The 15,971-nt window shown below is 32.8% G+C and overlaps 1 protein-coding gene across 1 annotated transcript in view; it reads left to right on the forward strand.

Moving 5' to 3' along the window:
• Nucleotides 1-973: 973 nt before the first annotated feature.
• Nucleotides 974-15,971, forward strand: part of LOC131951456 (small subunit processome component 20 homolog) — a 29,119-nt gene continuing 14,121 nt past the window's right edge. The window contains exons 1-26 of the mRNA XM_059313876.1: nucleotides 974-1,112; nucleotides 4,257-4,331; nucleotides 4,524-4,590; nucleotides 4,725-4,786; nucleotides 5,073-5,143; nucleotides 7,704-7,898; nucleotides 8,033-8,117; nucleotides 8,252-8,311; nucleotides 8,572-8,649; nucleotides 8,731-8,895; nucleotides 9,387-9,563; nucleotides 9,650-9,862; nucleotides 9,970-10,148; nucleotides 10,472-10,594; nucleotides 10,765-10,847; nucleotides 10,971-11,085; nucleotides 11,274-11,415; nucleotides 11,548-11,610; nucleotides 11,825-11,977; nucleotides 12,114-12,270; nucleotides 12,438-12,654; nucleotides 14,389-14,640; nucleotides 14,770-14,860; nucleotides 15,115-15,200; nucleotides 15,420-15,545; nucleotides 15,699-15,865. Of these exons, the coding sequence (XP_059169859.1) occupies nucleotides 1,071-1,112; nucleotides 4,257-4,331; nucleotides 4,524-4,590; nucleotides 4,725-4,786; nucleotides 5,073-5,143; nucleotides 7,704-7,898; nucleotides 8,033-8,117; nucleotides 8,252-8,311; nucleotides 8,572-8,649; nucleotides 8,731-8,895; nucleotides 9,387-9,563; nucleotides 9,650-9,862; nucleotides 9,970-10,148; nucleotides 10,472-10,594; nucleotides 10,765-10,847; nucleotides 10,971-11,085; nucleotides 11,274-11,415; nucleotides 11,548-11,610; nucleotides 11,825-11,977; nucleotides 12,114-12,270; nucleotides 12,438-12,654; nucleotides 14,389-14,640; nucleotides 14,770-14,860; nucleotides 15,115-15,200; nucleotides 15,420-15,545; nucleotides 15,699-15,865 (3,244 nt within the window). The 5' untranslated portion in view covers nucleotides 974-1,070. The remainder of the gene's footprint in view (nucleotides 1,113-4,256; nucleotides 4,332-4,523; nucleotides 4,591-4,724; nucleotides 4,787-5,072; nucleotides 5,144-7,703; nucleotides 7,899-8,032; nucleotides 8,118-8,251; nucleotides 8,312-8,571; nucleotides 8,650-8,730; nucleotides 8,896-9,386; nucleotides 9,564-9,649; nucleotides 9,863-9,969; nucleotides 10,149-10,471; nucleotides 10,595-10,764; nucleotides 10,848-10,970; nucleotides 11,086-11,273; nucleotides 11,416-11,547; nucleotides 11,611-11,824; nucleotides 11,978-12,113; nucleotides 12,271-12,437; nucleotides 12,655-14,388; nucleotides 14,641-14,769; nucleotides 14,861-15,114; nucleotides 15,201-15,419; nucleotides 15,546-15,698; nucleotides 15,866-15,971) is intronic.

Raw genomic sequence — 15,971 nt, forward strand, 5'->3', positions numbered from 1 at the left:
AGGTGTTTTGGGACCACGACTATTGGTACCAAAAGGTAGCAGCTCAAGGCGAGGGGGGGATGCGCTCTGCACCGTGTGACACATTCAGAGGGTATGACACCAAAAAATACAAATACAATGTGTATTTAACTATTTTAAAATGAAAAAGCATTGGAGAGGAGCAGAGTTTCTTCCAGGCACCTATTCGCCTCCCGAACGAAATGGAATGTATATAGAAAATATATACATTTAACAGCGTCTACCCCCTCCCCCCGAAAGAAACACTGGAAAGGAGCGACCTCCCCCCCCCAATAAAAACCCTTCGTGACACCACAGATGGATAACTCACACTCTATGGAAATCTCACCGAACGCTACTGATAGTGATTAGCATACATCTTCTGTCATATAATATTTTTTTGTGTGCATTTAGATCTAATTGATATTTAAAGCAATTTTTCTGTGACATTTTTTTCCCTTTTTTTTTTCACGAGCCCTCCCCCCCCCCCCCCCCCCTTGTGATAGAGAATCTGTAGGGATATTTCATACAAGCGTCGCATAGATAATATGCATAGTTCTTTAGGTGAATAAAGCTTTGTTTTACGATCCTCCACCTTACTCCATCGTCACACATCACAAACATATCTTTAACAAATGCAAAATAAATGTTAAAATCATGTCTAAAAAAATATGTACTAGACTAGTGTTTAAGTTAAAATTATGGTAGCTGAAGCCGGGAAGTGAAGAAAATATTTTGTATATTTTGATCTAGATAAAATAAAGTAATTATATTGCATGCAATTGTTTTAAATTTATTTTATCAGTTATTTTAATTTCTTTAAATCATCCAAATATTTTTGAGCATTTGCCTAATTTAATATTAATAAAGTGATAGAAGTGATAGAGTAGGATACTGGAGTTAGAACCAATTATTTTCTTCGGCTATAAATAGATCCGGTACCACAACCGGAAGTTTACAAGAAGCACGTTTCACTTTCTGTTCCAAATCGTAAAACATGCACGATGAGTGACTTGGTGTAGATCTAGAATCTAGATCTAAGTTGGACTATTATTTCAGTTTAAAAAGTAGACATGGGAAAGTCTTCGAAACACAAAACTCAAAATATTCATCACGTATGTTAATTAGTAAATTTAGGCTTGCTTTAGACGAGTCTTAATTTATAATTTTTATTTAAAAAAAATTCTTTCTCAACTTTCTCAGAACCACTCGACACTGCCTAACCGCTAACCTAACGAGTCTAACGACTAACGAGAGAGTTATTCTAGAATTTAGAGTGTCTGTTCTAGATTTAGATCTAGATCTAGCTCTAAATGTATTGTAGACACTAGCAGGGGCGTAGCGAGGGGGGGGTGGTGCGGACCGCACCGGGTGAACCATTTAGAGGGGGGTGACACCAAGGCAAAAAATAGCAAAATATAAATATAATTAAATATATAGTAGTTTTTCTCACTAAATCTAGAATTTACGCAATTATCAATTTAAACATGACCACTGAATAATAGACATCCATATTTAATCCATTAGGCACTAACTTTGGAGTTTTTAGTTCGTTTTAAACTAAATTACTTAATTTAATATTTATTGTCAATCACTGCCATGTCCAACACATCTCTCCATGACAACTCTTCTTAAGCTTGAAGCTAAAGAAAACCACACATCAAGTTAGAATTTTTAAGTGGCCATGCACAAGAGTTCCTCACTAGTGATCACCAAATAGTGGTCACGTGGTTTTTTTTTCAAAAAAATTTGGTTGTCATTTTTTCGGCTGGTCTCATAAAAAAACGGTTGACGATATTTGATTTATTTTTTCATAGACTGATAAAACTAATAATGCTTTAGTATGGAAATCAATTTTGTAATATGGAAATCGATATTTAAAAAGTTCTAGTATTTTTGATGAAACCAACTTTTAAATTTAGCCTTCATTCTCCAACGCAAATTTTAAAATGCTTTTCTGGCATATATAGCCCTGTCACCTATAGCTTGTTGTTATAACGTGAAAGTCCCGCCATTTTGCGCGTGGTAAACATTTTAAAAACTAATTAGTAGAAGGTCTCTGGAATTTGGCCGAAAAATCGTCGGAAATCAAACGTCCGGTCCGGGCGCCATATTGTTGTTAGCAACCAGCCACGCCTCCGGGTTAGCGAGAAATACTAATATATAGAGAAAAACTTGAGGGGGGGGGGGTGCAAATCAAAAGTTTGAGGGGGGTGCAGATTGAAAATTTGAAAGTTTGTCCCTGGGAAGGGTCGCTACGCCTCTGTGGGGGTGACACCATTAAGTGCCGCACCAGGTGACACCCGACCTCGCTATGCCACTGGACACTAGATCTAGTTCTAGACTTCTAGACGCACACCAATACATTACCAACTGATACAAATACACATACACTCAAACTCAAATTGTGAAATTAGAGTCTAAGGCCCTCAGACTCAGTGGAGTCAGTACCCTGGTCACTCACTGGTCACTGGGACTATAATAACTTAATAAGTAGATCTAGTCTATAGTTAATTAATTAGGCCGTCTAGATTCTATGTAATATATATTATTATTATATTGAAGTGACTACTCGGAAAAAGATGTTTGGGTAGAAAATATGAAACTCAATAGTTCTGCGCATGAACAGTCACTGACCTCAATAGACCATTAGGGTTCTGTGGTTTGTTTGTAAACACACAAATGCGCAGTACAATCGAAATTGAAAAAAATCACTGCGAATAAAGGCGGTAGTTTCTCTCCAACTCAATGCAACAAGCCCGCCAGTTGGTTGAGGCCACGACGGGGGGACATTCTTACCGGGATTCAAAGGGACGAAATATTATCCGAGTTCACATTGCTGCTTTGAAAAAAAAATATTTCTAATTGATTCAGAATTATAGAAAAAATGGCTTGGATGGATATTATTATTGGATAGGCCTAGTAGCCTAAGCTGTTTTGTGAGCATATGCATCTTCTTCCAGCTAGAATCAGCCTTTTAATTAATGTACTGAATGAATGAGCCATAGGGCAGATAGAGTTCATATGTTTCTTGACTTTGGCAAATGAAGGGATGGTGTGGGCAACACTAGATCATGTATGCCCAGCCACCTTTACTTTCTCTAAATGGCTAATGGGAATTAGGTACCTGCCAGAGCTGGGTGGACGCAGGGACATCCTGCAGACTCAAAAAAATCTGGACTGAGATCTCAACTTGAGACTTTCGGGTTTGCAGTCAAACACACTACCATCAGGGACTTAGCTGTCTTATTTACTTCAATAAGTATAAAACTAATACAAAAAATTCATCATCTTCACCTAGGAGCATAGGACTAAGATGACTTATGACTGATAAACACAGTTGGTGGCTACTTTTAAAAAATCAAGTCATTAAATTCCAGCTACTCTCTTCTCATGTTGACTGTCATTTAGAGGGTGTGTTTTATTCGCACCCACTTCATTTCCTATACTGTATTCTACTAATACTTGCCTGCACATCTCCCATATTTAGCCAGTGTACCTTAAAGAAGTAATAGAGATTTGTTTATAAAGTAAGGGAGCTTGTTTGTTGATTTCTCTCCATATCTCTGAGCCATTCAGCAAAATGACTTCTCATTCATTCTCTCATTCTGAAAATAAAAATAATGTTAAACAGCTTTAATGTCTGTGCAATTTTATGAGTAATCTTGGCCCTAGCACAATTTATATTTGTAATTTGCAGTTAGGGTAGTTCATATATCCCTCCTGTTGGGTGTAGTATCTAAATTAGGTAGAGGATATTGTGAATTTCCATTTGGAAGCACAGTATGTTACAGTTACATAAATGGCTAAAGAATAGTTTTATTGTTTTTGCAATTGATACTATTACTAGAACTATTGATTCTTGTTATTAAATCTTTCAATACATTCAGGAAGCATGAGATAATACTACCGCAGCCAGATGTTAACCAATCATGCACTCAGTATCTATTTTAAGCAGAGGAAATTCAAACACTTTAAATATCGCAGTAAAAAAAAACCTTACAAAAAACAGTAATTTTTAGTATAGTTCATCTTCTGCTTATGAAGATATTGTGTCAAGCAAGCCCCCTCCACATTCCCTGAGTAGGGGTGGATTTTGAAACATTCAGTATCTGCAGCAATTTTATGCATATTATTTACAAATTTCCATTATGATTAAAAGTTTTAAGTGGTGGAGGTTTTGAAATATAACTTATTTTGCATTTATGAGACAGATTTTTATCACTGTTTAAGGATAACTATCATCCAATTGTTTTCAGTTTGTACCCTTTTCTGAACGAATATCATCAGTTAATGTTGATGTAATTCATAGAATTCGTAGAATCGACGATGAGGTGAGATGTTTAAAAATATTAACTTCTTTGTAAATAATCATTTTATAGCTAATACAAAACTTGTCTTTAGTTGGCAAAAGACATTACTTTCTCACTAAACATATCATTGTTCTTAAAAATATTTAAAGCATTCAGTAGTTTGTCAGGTCTTGTGTTGTGCCTAACATGACATTTGTTATTGTTTTACTATAGACAGAAGGGACTCTATTTGGTGAATGTCTTACAAAATGGACAGAGCTTGATCTTACTGATAATTTTTGTAAGTGTTAAAATATATAAACTATTTAAATATATTTATCCAGCTCATAGTTTCATAAAAATTTAATTTGTTTAATGTTTTGTAAAATGTATAAATGTATATACATTGTTTAATATTTCTCCCTGTTTTACCAGCATGTTTTAGACGAGAGATAGTTGGTCAAGTGCAAACATATGAGCAGCTTGTTCATCATAAAGTAATGTTTATATTATTTATTTTACTTAGTCTATATAATACTATATGATGAGTAATATATCAGTAAGTACTTAATAAGTACCAAAAACCCATAGTTATTCATTTTATATAGAATAAATACTGAACTTGTAATAGCTTTTGTTTGTATGGTTTAGTCATATACATCAAGTTTTTTTAAACATTCTCTTGCAAAAAAAATATTTAGCGCCTAGATTTTCTAAAAAAAAGAATTAATATTGAAAATTTGGTCATTGTATATTTGTGTAACCAGTTCAAATATATTTCAGGAAGAGATTATAAATTCAATAAAGAAACACTTAGAAGTTCCAAATTCTCTTGCTTTGAATGCCTTGCTTGAGTAAGTTGTTTAGTTTATTATAGTATTGTGTATTAGCACAGTAATTTATATACCTTGAATTATTGTCAACCCATCACCTGTTATAATACTACATCATTTGACATCAAATTTGTTGTCCAATTTGCTTCATCAGGTATTGTGTCCAATATGCCTTAGGCAGAGATAATTTAAACCAGAGTTTCTTAAGGGCATGGGCGGGTGATGAGTACCAACTTCTTTATTTCCAAGTCTAAAGATGAAATACTTGGCTAATAGTTATAACTCATCAAAGAGTTAAGCATAAAAATATTTTTTAAATTTTTTTAAATCCTCCGTTGCCATGGTGACGGCGGCCATGTTGGATTTTATTGACAATTTTTAAATGGAAATAACTCAAAAATGGTTTGTACAAATTTCATGAAAACTTAATATAATCTGCAGACACATGTGTTTAAGACTTCTTATTGATTACATTTTAAAAAAAGAAGATAGTTTTTTTTATTACTTTTTTTTTCGATACATCACTGTAAAAATGTCATTATTTCGTCCAATTTTTTATAACTATTTAAACAAAAAAAAAATCTTTACAAAAATTCCAAAAGTGTTCAATAAGTTTTATTTGAACATATATACAGAGTAACTGGAGCAAATTTAGTTCAGTTCTGATAATTATTAACAAAGTTATTTCAACAATTGTACAAAAAAACATCAAACTGAGAAAAACGCAAAAAAACCAACAAAAAGTTGCAAAAAATGAAAATTTACAGCTGTATGTCACTAAAATCGACCACATTCATAGCCTGAAGTATGGTGCTGCTGAATATATTCCTTCTGAGCTTGTTCAGCTGTTAGTTTTCTTTTTTTCTGGCGCTCTTTGTTTTACCTAGAGCTGTAGAAAAGCTGTTGTCAACGTGTCTTTTTTGGCGTCCTTCATTGAGTATTCGACTATGGTTTCCTTCTCTTGACAGCAATGCCATAGCATGCCTGGGCCCAAAATTGAATTATGCTTTCGCAGAAACAGCAGTATATTTTGCATGGTCTCATGTCTAAAGCCCAGTGGCGTAGCCAGGATCGTCTCAAGGGGGGGGGGGTTCCAATTTTTACCAGGGGACAAACTTTCCATTTGCACCCCCCCCTCAAACTTTCGATTTGCACCCCCCTCAAACTTTCGTTTATATATACCCCCCCTAACCCCCCCCCCCCTGCATACGCCACTGCTAAAGCCAATTATGATAAGACGAGATGTCTTTGTTTATTGTGAATGGCCTTGTTCTGGATTCTTTTGCAGTTGCATACTTACGGTTTACAACATTTTTTATTACTGCCACACCATGCTTGAAGCAAACCCTTTACACTGTTTTCATCAATAGTAGCCACTACATCACAGTGGGCAAGGAAATGTATTGATAACATCATGAAGCAAATCACATTCGACAATAATTCTGCATGGCTGTGGTTTACAATTAGCACTACCAGTACTAGATGTAACAGTGCTTTCTTCTGTCTGTAAAAACTGTGTCTTACATTGTCGCAGTTTCTTAGTAAATGTGCATATTACATCTGCACCAGTGCTTGTCTGAATAGTGCTAGATTGAGTAGAGGTAGCTGCAATCAGTTGCATTCGGACGTGCCCTTGCTTTAGTAAATTAGTTAGATGTTTGTGTGTATCTATTTTTAGTGAGTGTTTTGTTCTACCCATTATCGAAAGAGAAACAAATTAAATCGTCTCACTGCTTATGATGATTCACACAAACTAATCTAAACTGTTAATAGTATATTTAATTGAAATAATTATATGTTAAAATAATGTAAGTATTTCACAGAAGCTTAGAGAAACAAAACTAGATCAAACTTAGCAACGCGCTGAAACTAAGGGAATGTTTACTTCCGAAGCGAAACGACCAATCGCTAACTAGCTTCCGCCGTTGAACGCCAATGACAAAATTGAGGTCAAAAATTTGCATACCGGAAAAACCCGACTAAGTAAAATAAACAACTTTATGACGTAGAAAAATAATCACATTAAAATAAGTATTTTGATTGGTCCTTTAATTTTAGAACAAATAAAGAAAGGAGGTCACGGCCTTTCCATTGATATGAAACACATTAGGTTTCCGTGAAGCCTAATAGTACTTTTCTAGGTCGAAAAATGGCTATTTTTACCAAAAAATTAACAAATGACCCTGTACACACTACTTTGAACCCGGTTTTTTATAAATAAATACTGTTTTTAGGGTCATAACAATGTCATTTTTCGATTCAACGATGGTTATTCTGTATAGATCAAGTAAAAGTGGGAAATCGATGATTTAGTGGATTTATGATGAAAAGTACATCCGCCCATGTCCTTAACATTTCAGGATTAATAAATAGCATTGTGACAACACAAAATAATTGTTAGAAGAAGAATTCTTTGCAAAGATGAACTTCTGTTCACTTCTTCTGGTATTAAAGAGAAAACTGGAAAATTAAATAATTTTTCCGGTGACTGGTTTTCTAGAATCTAGTGACATAACCCTTTTTATTTTACTTACAAGAGGTTTTTTTGTACCTTCAGTAAAGAGTGTATTTCCATCCACAGTTTACTGGTTCAGTTGGCAAGAGATCTTCAGCAAGATTTTGTACCCCATTTCTATGAGTTTTTCACAATTCTTGTTCGGTTGTTATCTTCACGGTCCCAAGATGTTGAATCTTTGGAGCAAATATTTCAAGCCTTGGCATTTTTATTTAGGGTTTTATGGAGGTTTCTCATTAAAGATTTTAAAGATGTTTACAGGTAAGTTTATTGGGATAATTTTTAAACTATTACTGATAATATAAGTAAAAGCATTTTAAGCTGGTGATTAGCATACAAAGAATTTCAGTTTTGTACACTATTTAATTTTTACTTCTTACTCTTAAAAAATTCAGACATTTTTCTCGTTTGTTGATGAATTCTCAAAAAGACTACATTAAGGTTTTTGCATCTGAGAGTTGTGCATACCTACTCAGAAAGGTAATACATTGTTTTTCTTTAACCTTTTCTTTTAAAGTCAATTCTTTAAAATGTGACTGTAGTCAATTAAATGACAGTCTAATTTAGATTTACTCATTTAAAAAATATGTATATAAAAAATTTCATTATACCAGGTAAAAAAGCAAGATGAGCTGTTAAATTTTTTGTTTGGATCATTGAATGAGTCACCAGAAGTGAGTTACATAATTTATTTAAGACTTAGTAGCTTAGTGTTGATTTTCATAAAATTCATTATTTTTGGCGTTTCTGAAAATACCATAGTACTAACAATAAATTTGACCTTCAATTACACACAATAATGAATTTATTACACGCAAATAAACAAACTCCCAATATAATTATATATTATCCTAGCTGTTTTTTATTCTGAAATTTTAATTTGAAAAAATTTAAGATACAAATGGCACTATAGTTCTGTTACTATATCTTTCAGCTTGTTGATGGCATTGGATTGCTTCTCTTTGAGATGGTAAAAGGTGTCAAGCATCATTTTCATACTATCAGCAAAAGTGTAAGTTAAACATTTTTTTTTCGAGTAATAAAATTTGTCTCTTGTTCGCTGTTATTAAACTGTTTTATTTTTACACTGTAGGTGTTTCCACTAATTCTTCAAAAACTGGGTACCTGGAGTCCCACAGCACAGAAAAAATTAAAATTACCCAGAGATTTGGTGGAGCAGTCAGTAACAATTTTCATGCAAGGATGTGCTGACCATACTACTAGAGAAAACTGCAAGGAACTTTGGGAAATGTTACTGGTAATTTAATTTAAAAAATCAGGTTATGTGATGCATTTTTTAAAATAAATAGTTTCATTAAGCAGAATTTCTTTTCTCTGTGATACCAGCTTAGAATGTTTCTGTTCATAAAAAAATACTAAATTTTTGTTTTGGAGACCATTGTCCACAGCGTTTGACTTGTTGTCTGTCTCGTCCGATATTAATAAGATTAAGAACGATGAAGAAGAAGAGCTATTTTGGAAGATATTTCCTTTAACACAATCAAGTATAATGTGTCAACATGTTATGCACCCTATAGGCTGTTGACACTGATTTCTGCCTGGTTTTCTTTCTGGATTTTGTTCCATAGCCTTTTTCCATCCAAGAAAAAAATACAAGTCACCCGTTGTTTGTTTTTGCAGTTTTCTCTCCAAGATGGGTTGTTGTCATTTGTTTTTTACTGTATGTCAAAATAAGTTACTCTCAATGATTTTATTGTAGTTGGAAAAATTTCTATTACATTTTTAAAGGATTGTATTCAGCAAGTACATGCAGCCTGTTTAGCAAAGGAAACAGCAGTAACAGCTGCTGACAGTAAGGAACTGTCTGGATTAGTCAACCATTTGTGCAGATTGTTGCGCCTCTTATCAGTATGGTTAACCCATAACTCTGGGAGCATTGTTAATGATGCTGAACTAGTAGCTAAAGTAAGTAGAAATCTTTTGCTAATGTATTGGGTATTGCTTGTTTCTATTTTGTATTACTAAATTTTGGTCAAATTTTGGTTTCACAGACAGTGTGCCAGGTCTTGAAGTCTCCATGCAAATTAGAAGACTGTGGCTCAGATTTACTGAAAACTGTTGCAGACTTAGTAACATCTTGCCAGGAAAGACTACCTGTGGAGATAATTTTTAGAATTATCAGTAATGTTTTCAAGGCACCATTTATTTTCTCTGATATAAAAATATTTGTTAAGACACTTCGTGATGTCTCATTCTTTGAAAAGGTAAAATCTTTCTGGTTTAGACTTATTGTTTAAAGCTGATAATGATAAAGATGCTTCAGTTTAAAAAATCTATCATAAAGTGACTCAATAATTTTGTTATGTTGAAGGATGTACTCCCAGGATTCATGTTGAAGATTCATTCAGAGATGCAGGCGCATCAGAGTGAGAAGAAAGATGAGATTCTAGCTTGTGTGACTGAGTTATTAATGTACAAAACACAGGCTCCAATCACAGGGGATGACTTACACATGCTAACAGTATATCCTCTTGATCAGCAATGGTCAAGGTAGTTTGTTATTATTAGTATCCTGAGCTATGATGTTTATAATTTTTGTTCTATCTTTAAAAAAAAAGATGTAAATGCTAGCTAATTTCAGTTAATCAATTTTTTAAATTTTCTATTTATGTTTGCTTTGTGATTCAAACAATATTTTTTACATTTTTATTACAAGTTGTAAAAATAAATTGACTCGTCATAAATTGATTTTTAAGTTAATTAGCACACTACATTTTTCTATAATTACTTTATCAGTCCATAAAAATAATATATAACTATTTGAGAAGAGGGAAATATAAGTGTTAGCACTAAATTCAACACACTTTTTCTAGGTCAGAAAATGAACACGCTTTAATAAAATACATTGATGGTATTTTACATGAGTGCGTCAATCAAATGATTCCTTCTGATTTGCCTAGAACATGGTCTGCTATTCTTTGTCTGCCTCACATAAAGTAAGATTTATTTTCGATTAATTGCGTTATCATATAATTTCTTAATCTGAGATTTCTTCTTTGCTAACTTAAAAAATATTAGTCATTGATAAAATTATATTTTGTTTGTAATTTATTTAAAAATGAAAGTTTAAAATGAATTAGGGTTTTAATAATTTAAAAAATTTCAGATGTCCTGGCTTAATAGAAAAAGCTATTTTATTGTGGAGCAAAGTGACTGCTCAAATTAGTTCTGAAAACAGTCCTGATGAAGGTAAGATACATTTTACGGAGATTTTTTTTAGTGATACATATTTAGAATTGCCTTAATTGTTCAATTTTTATGGTGCCAAAAATACAATTTATTTAGCTTTACTGTTAAAAATTATTTTCTTAGTGAACTCAAACTTGATTGTTTTGAACCAACTGGTACGGAGTTTTATCACAAGCATCCAGGGTAAAAGAATGGAAGAATTCCCTGTCTCTAAGGAGGATATTTTTTATGTGTTCAGGTACCCATTAAACATTAATTTTTTCCTTAACTAATTTGATGTATTCTATCTATATAAATCTTCAATTTACAAAAACTAGCATTAGTGATTTCCCATTTTCTTCAAGAGTTTACTTGTTTCTCAATGTAATAAAGTGTGTGTATTTGTTAAACAAGTTCTTGATTTTTACCTATCAATTTATTCCTCAGATTACACCCTACTAGTCCATGTGTTGTTCAGATTCTTGATTTTTACCTGACCTGGTCAGCAGACAGATTGCAGTTGGATCAGGAAATGTTAACGGAGATATACAAGCTTATTGAGCCCAGCTTAGTTTCACCTTCTCACAATGTGAGTTAGCTTTTTCTTATAGTTCATAATCTCCATTAGTGTTCAGATTTTAGTAACCTTTAGTGATTTTTTACTGCTATTACCTAGATGATTATCATGATTGAATGTTTTTTTTTAATTGGTATATTTTAGGTTCGTCTGATGGCATGTCATATATTGTCACTGTTTCAAGTCACCCTTCCAGAATTTGATGATGTAAGATTTTTTAAAAATTAGATTTAAAAAAAAATTTTAGGCCTATATAGTTATAGTATAAAAATATATTTCAAAATGTTGAATATTGTAATTTTTTATTTAAACAAACAATTTTTACTGTTGCCCTAATGGTTAATACAAAGTTAAAAATCACACGTAAAATTCAGAATTTGTATTGTTTTCAATTGGAATGTTTCTATTTTTTTTTCTCTAGGATATCAAGAGAGATAATGCTTTCCATACTATGTATGTGGCAGAAAGACTTCCATTGCCAACAGTCCATAATTACAGAGAAAAGTTGATTTACCTGAGAAAATTAGAATATGAAATGGCTATTAAATGCTTGCCAAATGAGCATTTCTACAGGGTGAGTGGGTTTAATGTGAATCAGAGACAGTTAAAAAACACTATTTAAAAATAGTTTTTTAACATTGTTTATTTTCAATTTGCATTATGTAGACAAATATTTAAACTGATAAACTAATTTTGCTGCAATATTTCAGGCACCATTACTGTTTTTGTTAGGTAATGAGTTCTGGAATTTTAAACTACTTTGGGCACCTCTGTCTGACCTTATAGCATCTTATGCTGTGGGTCTTGACACAAATGAATTCTGGGAAGTCATGCTGCAACAACTCAGGAGAGCAGCTTTTGAAGCAGGTGAATAATACTGTTTTCGCTTTACATTTTCTTCTTTTTTTATAGACCATTCTGCATTTAAATATGACAAGGGAAATATATTGAAAAAAGGTTTAAAAAGAAATTTAATATTTTATTAAGATGTGAAGTGATAAAAAATTAAAGTGTAGTTTTTGTTTGAAATGTAGAGAAAGAGCTTCGGTTTGACGAGCAGCTCACAGTCAGTGAAAACAGACCACATGTGGAGGCACTGTTTGGCACCTACTGTTCTGGTTTCCTTGCTGACAGCAGGAAGCCAGACTTCACAAATTATCGTGTTCAGCTGTGGAAAACCATGAAGCTGTTCCCTGAAAAATGTGTCCTCAAATCAGATGAGCTCTGTGAGCTCTACCTCAAGTTTTTAAAGTAAGATTTTTACTGCCTTTGTCAGGGATGTGACTTTTCCGAATTTTAGCGGAAATCCGATTTTTCCGTTTCAGCTGCAATTTTCCTCCGCTGATTTGATTTTCGCCGAATTTTTCCGCCGATTTTCGATTTTTTGCCGATTTTATCCGAAGATTTAAAAATTAGGAAAAAAAAACGGATTTTACATCTGCGGAAACGGCTGACATGCGCATTCCACATATTCGTATCTAAATCGAGAATTACAGTACTTAGGTCAAACGGACAATCGAATATGCGGATTTATTTTTAGTTGGACAATTGCGCTAGGTCTGACGGTGCTAGATTAAGAAAAGTAGATTTACGTCAAGATTCAGAATTTCGGCGGATTTACGAATTTTCAATTTGGTCCAAATTTTTTCGCTGATATTATCAGTTAAATATTTAAGAAAAAATACGTTAAAAAGTAATCTGAAATAATGATGTTCTTCAAGCCTGGTAATCTAGCTATCGATATAGCCTAATTTATATGTCGGTATCTTAACCCGCCCAAATCTGCAGTTCCTCTCTGATTCTTTTTATTTTCGCAATCTCAAATTATTATTGAATTCCTTGCAAAAGGTGACTATGAGGACTAGGCTAACCCGCCCCTCCTTGTAGCAACGGTGGCTCTTGTGACCTCACCATGACCCCAAGTACGTGTGGTACTGACGGGGGGGGGGGGATAAAAATGACGTCACAGTCAATTTAAAATAGCTGTTCCTGCAATACGTATGCTATAGGCTATTACAATAGGCCTACAAATTAAAAAAAAACTCAACTCAACGTGACTCCGTCCGTGTCTTGTTTGTGGAAGAAAAACAATTCTATACAGACTGTTTTTAATAAGAGGTCTTCCATAAACAACATCACACTCGTAGAAGGGGGGGGGGGAACCCGTAATTGTGTGATGAAGGGGAGGGAGTCAGATAGTGTTATGGCATATTTTTTATTTTAAAAAAGAAATGTTAGAAACTGAATTTTAGCCGATATACACGCATTTTAGATTGTAATACAAATTGATTAAAATAACTTATGTTGGTCGAGCTCAGTCAATATTTTAGAAAAATATCGATGTTTATTTGCTGAGGTGGGAGGGGGGAATTTGGTTAATTTTGGTTCACATATCAGACCCTTTCTAATCTCAACTATTCGGGTCGATTTCATTTTCCGTCACATGAACCTAAAACTTTCAAATAACAATTAATCTAAATCTAGGCACTTTGCAATTGAAGAATAGAAGACTAACATTTTTACCATGCCAATCTTTTAAAGAATATAAGGCATAATTTAAAATTGAAAACGAGCACAACTAGACTAGATTAGTACAGTTGAAAGTAGTTTAATGTTAAAATAAAACTTAATTGCCACTTTTGTTACGTTGTAAACATTTTTTTATGGGTTGTTTATAAGGTAAACATTAAATTGCAATTAGACAAGACTTTCAATCTTATTTTAGAGTAACATAAACTCCTTTTATTTAATATATTAGCTATATTAAACAATTACATAGTATAGTAACAGTCTGAGACTACTTTAACTGCGATAAAAATATAGATAAAACATATTGAGGTCTTGTCTGAAGAAAATTTCCTAATATTTTTTCCTGGTCTGGTCACATCCCTGCTTTGTTTCTGCAGAAAACATTTGTTTACATAAGAAACATGACTGTGGGTGAATTGCTGTGGTGAAAAATTTCATACACATTTGTTATTACAGGAATGAATTTAGCTATGCTGATGAGGATGCCAGGTCATATCAAAACATTTTAGCCAGAGATTGTGTTGAATTGCAAGTAGATACTGCTGTGGTAAATGATACTGATGACATTGAGATTAAAGAAGTTGAGGATGATGAAAAGATTGAGGAAGAAGATGAAGATGATGAAGGAAATGATGTATCTATTTCAGTAGATTCCAGCCATGCTGGCAATAAACAGTTTGTTGTAAAAAGACGAAAGGCTGCAGTTTTGTAAGTTTATGTCTTGTTAAAATAATAGTAGATTTTTATTTTAAAATGTTATAGTTAAAAATGCTATAATATTAACATGACAGTAATAAAGACGCACATCAATTTTTAAAAAGATAATTTTAATTGCAGAAGTCTATTGGTTCATCTCGATGTGTTTGCTTTATTTAAAAAGCAACGTTCAATGTTTAATCAACCTGAGGTACAAGAAACATTTTTAGAAGTAAGTCCCACCTCATTGATTGTCTAGTCTGATAAGCATACCTTATTTTTCTATTTTTATTTAGTTTTTACCTCAATTAAAAAACTTATTTATTTTTTCTATGTTAAAATGTAACAGTTACAATTTGGGCAGGGATATTATAACACAAATTTTGATGCATTTAAAAAATGAGTTGTGCAATGAAAGCGGAGTTATTTAATTATCACAATCAAAAAGAATATTCTATGATAATTTTTACCTTTTTTTCTGCTTAGCTTTTAAAACACAGGTTTCCAAACATTCAGAAAGCTGCATTTGAATGTGTAATGACTTATAAGTCTCCACATGTAATCCCTTACAGGTACATACTTTTGTTTTTTCATGTTGAATTCTCTCAAATAAGTTAGCCCTTTTACAGTACATTTTATCAAGAAAAGTAATGTATCTTAAGCCAGATATGTTTTTATACAGCTTTATCCAGTTTTAAGTCTATATAACAATTTTTGCAGAAAAGGACCAGAAAAGTAATTTTATTTTTATTCTTAGTCTATGAATGTGGTTTTAAATTTTTTCTTACCAGGGAAAATTTCAATCGCCTTCTTGATGACAAAACTTTCAAGAGTGAAATAACATTGTTTAGAGTAGATGAAGAAAGCAGTGAAGTTAAAGATACAGATAGAGAGGGGCTTTTACCTGTTCTCATGAGGTTATCTTTTTATTACAAATTTGTTTACATAATCCTTTTTTATTTTATATATTTATATGAAGTTCTGCATTGTTAAGTAATAATTTTTTTAATGCATTAAATTTGAAGTAATGTAAAGGTAACATTGTTTTATTATCTACATTTTCTGTCTAGAATTTTATATGGAAAAATGCATGGCAAAGCTGGCAATGATACAGCTGGCAAGTCAAAAAGTAACCTTAGAAGATCAATTGTATTTGGGTTTCTAATTGGGTGTAAGCCTGCCGAGCTCAAGTATTTCCTGGAGTTATTGTTTCAACCCTGCATGCATTTTGTGACAGGTGACTGATAATTTGTTTCATTTTTCAATTCTTTTGTAAGTTAAGATAGACCTGAGTTTCTGTTTCTATAATAAAATGTTAGGACAACCTTTAAGAGGGCTATTCC

Source organism: Physella acuta, unplaced genomic scaffold, assembly GCF_028476545.2.
Source record: "Physella acuta isolate Inbredline_101_S28 unplaced genomic scaffold, ASM2847654v3 ptg000813l, whole genome shotgun sequence".
NCBI classification, from domain to species: Eukaryota; Metazoa; Mollusca; class Gastropoda; family Physidae; genus Physella; species Physella acuta.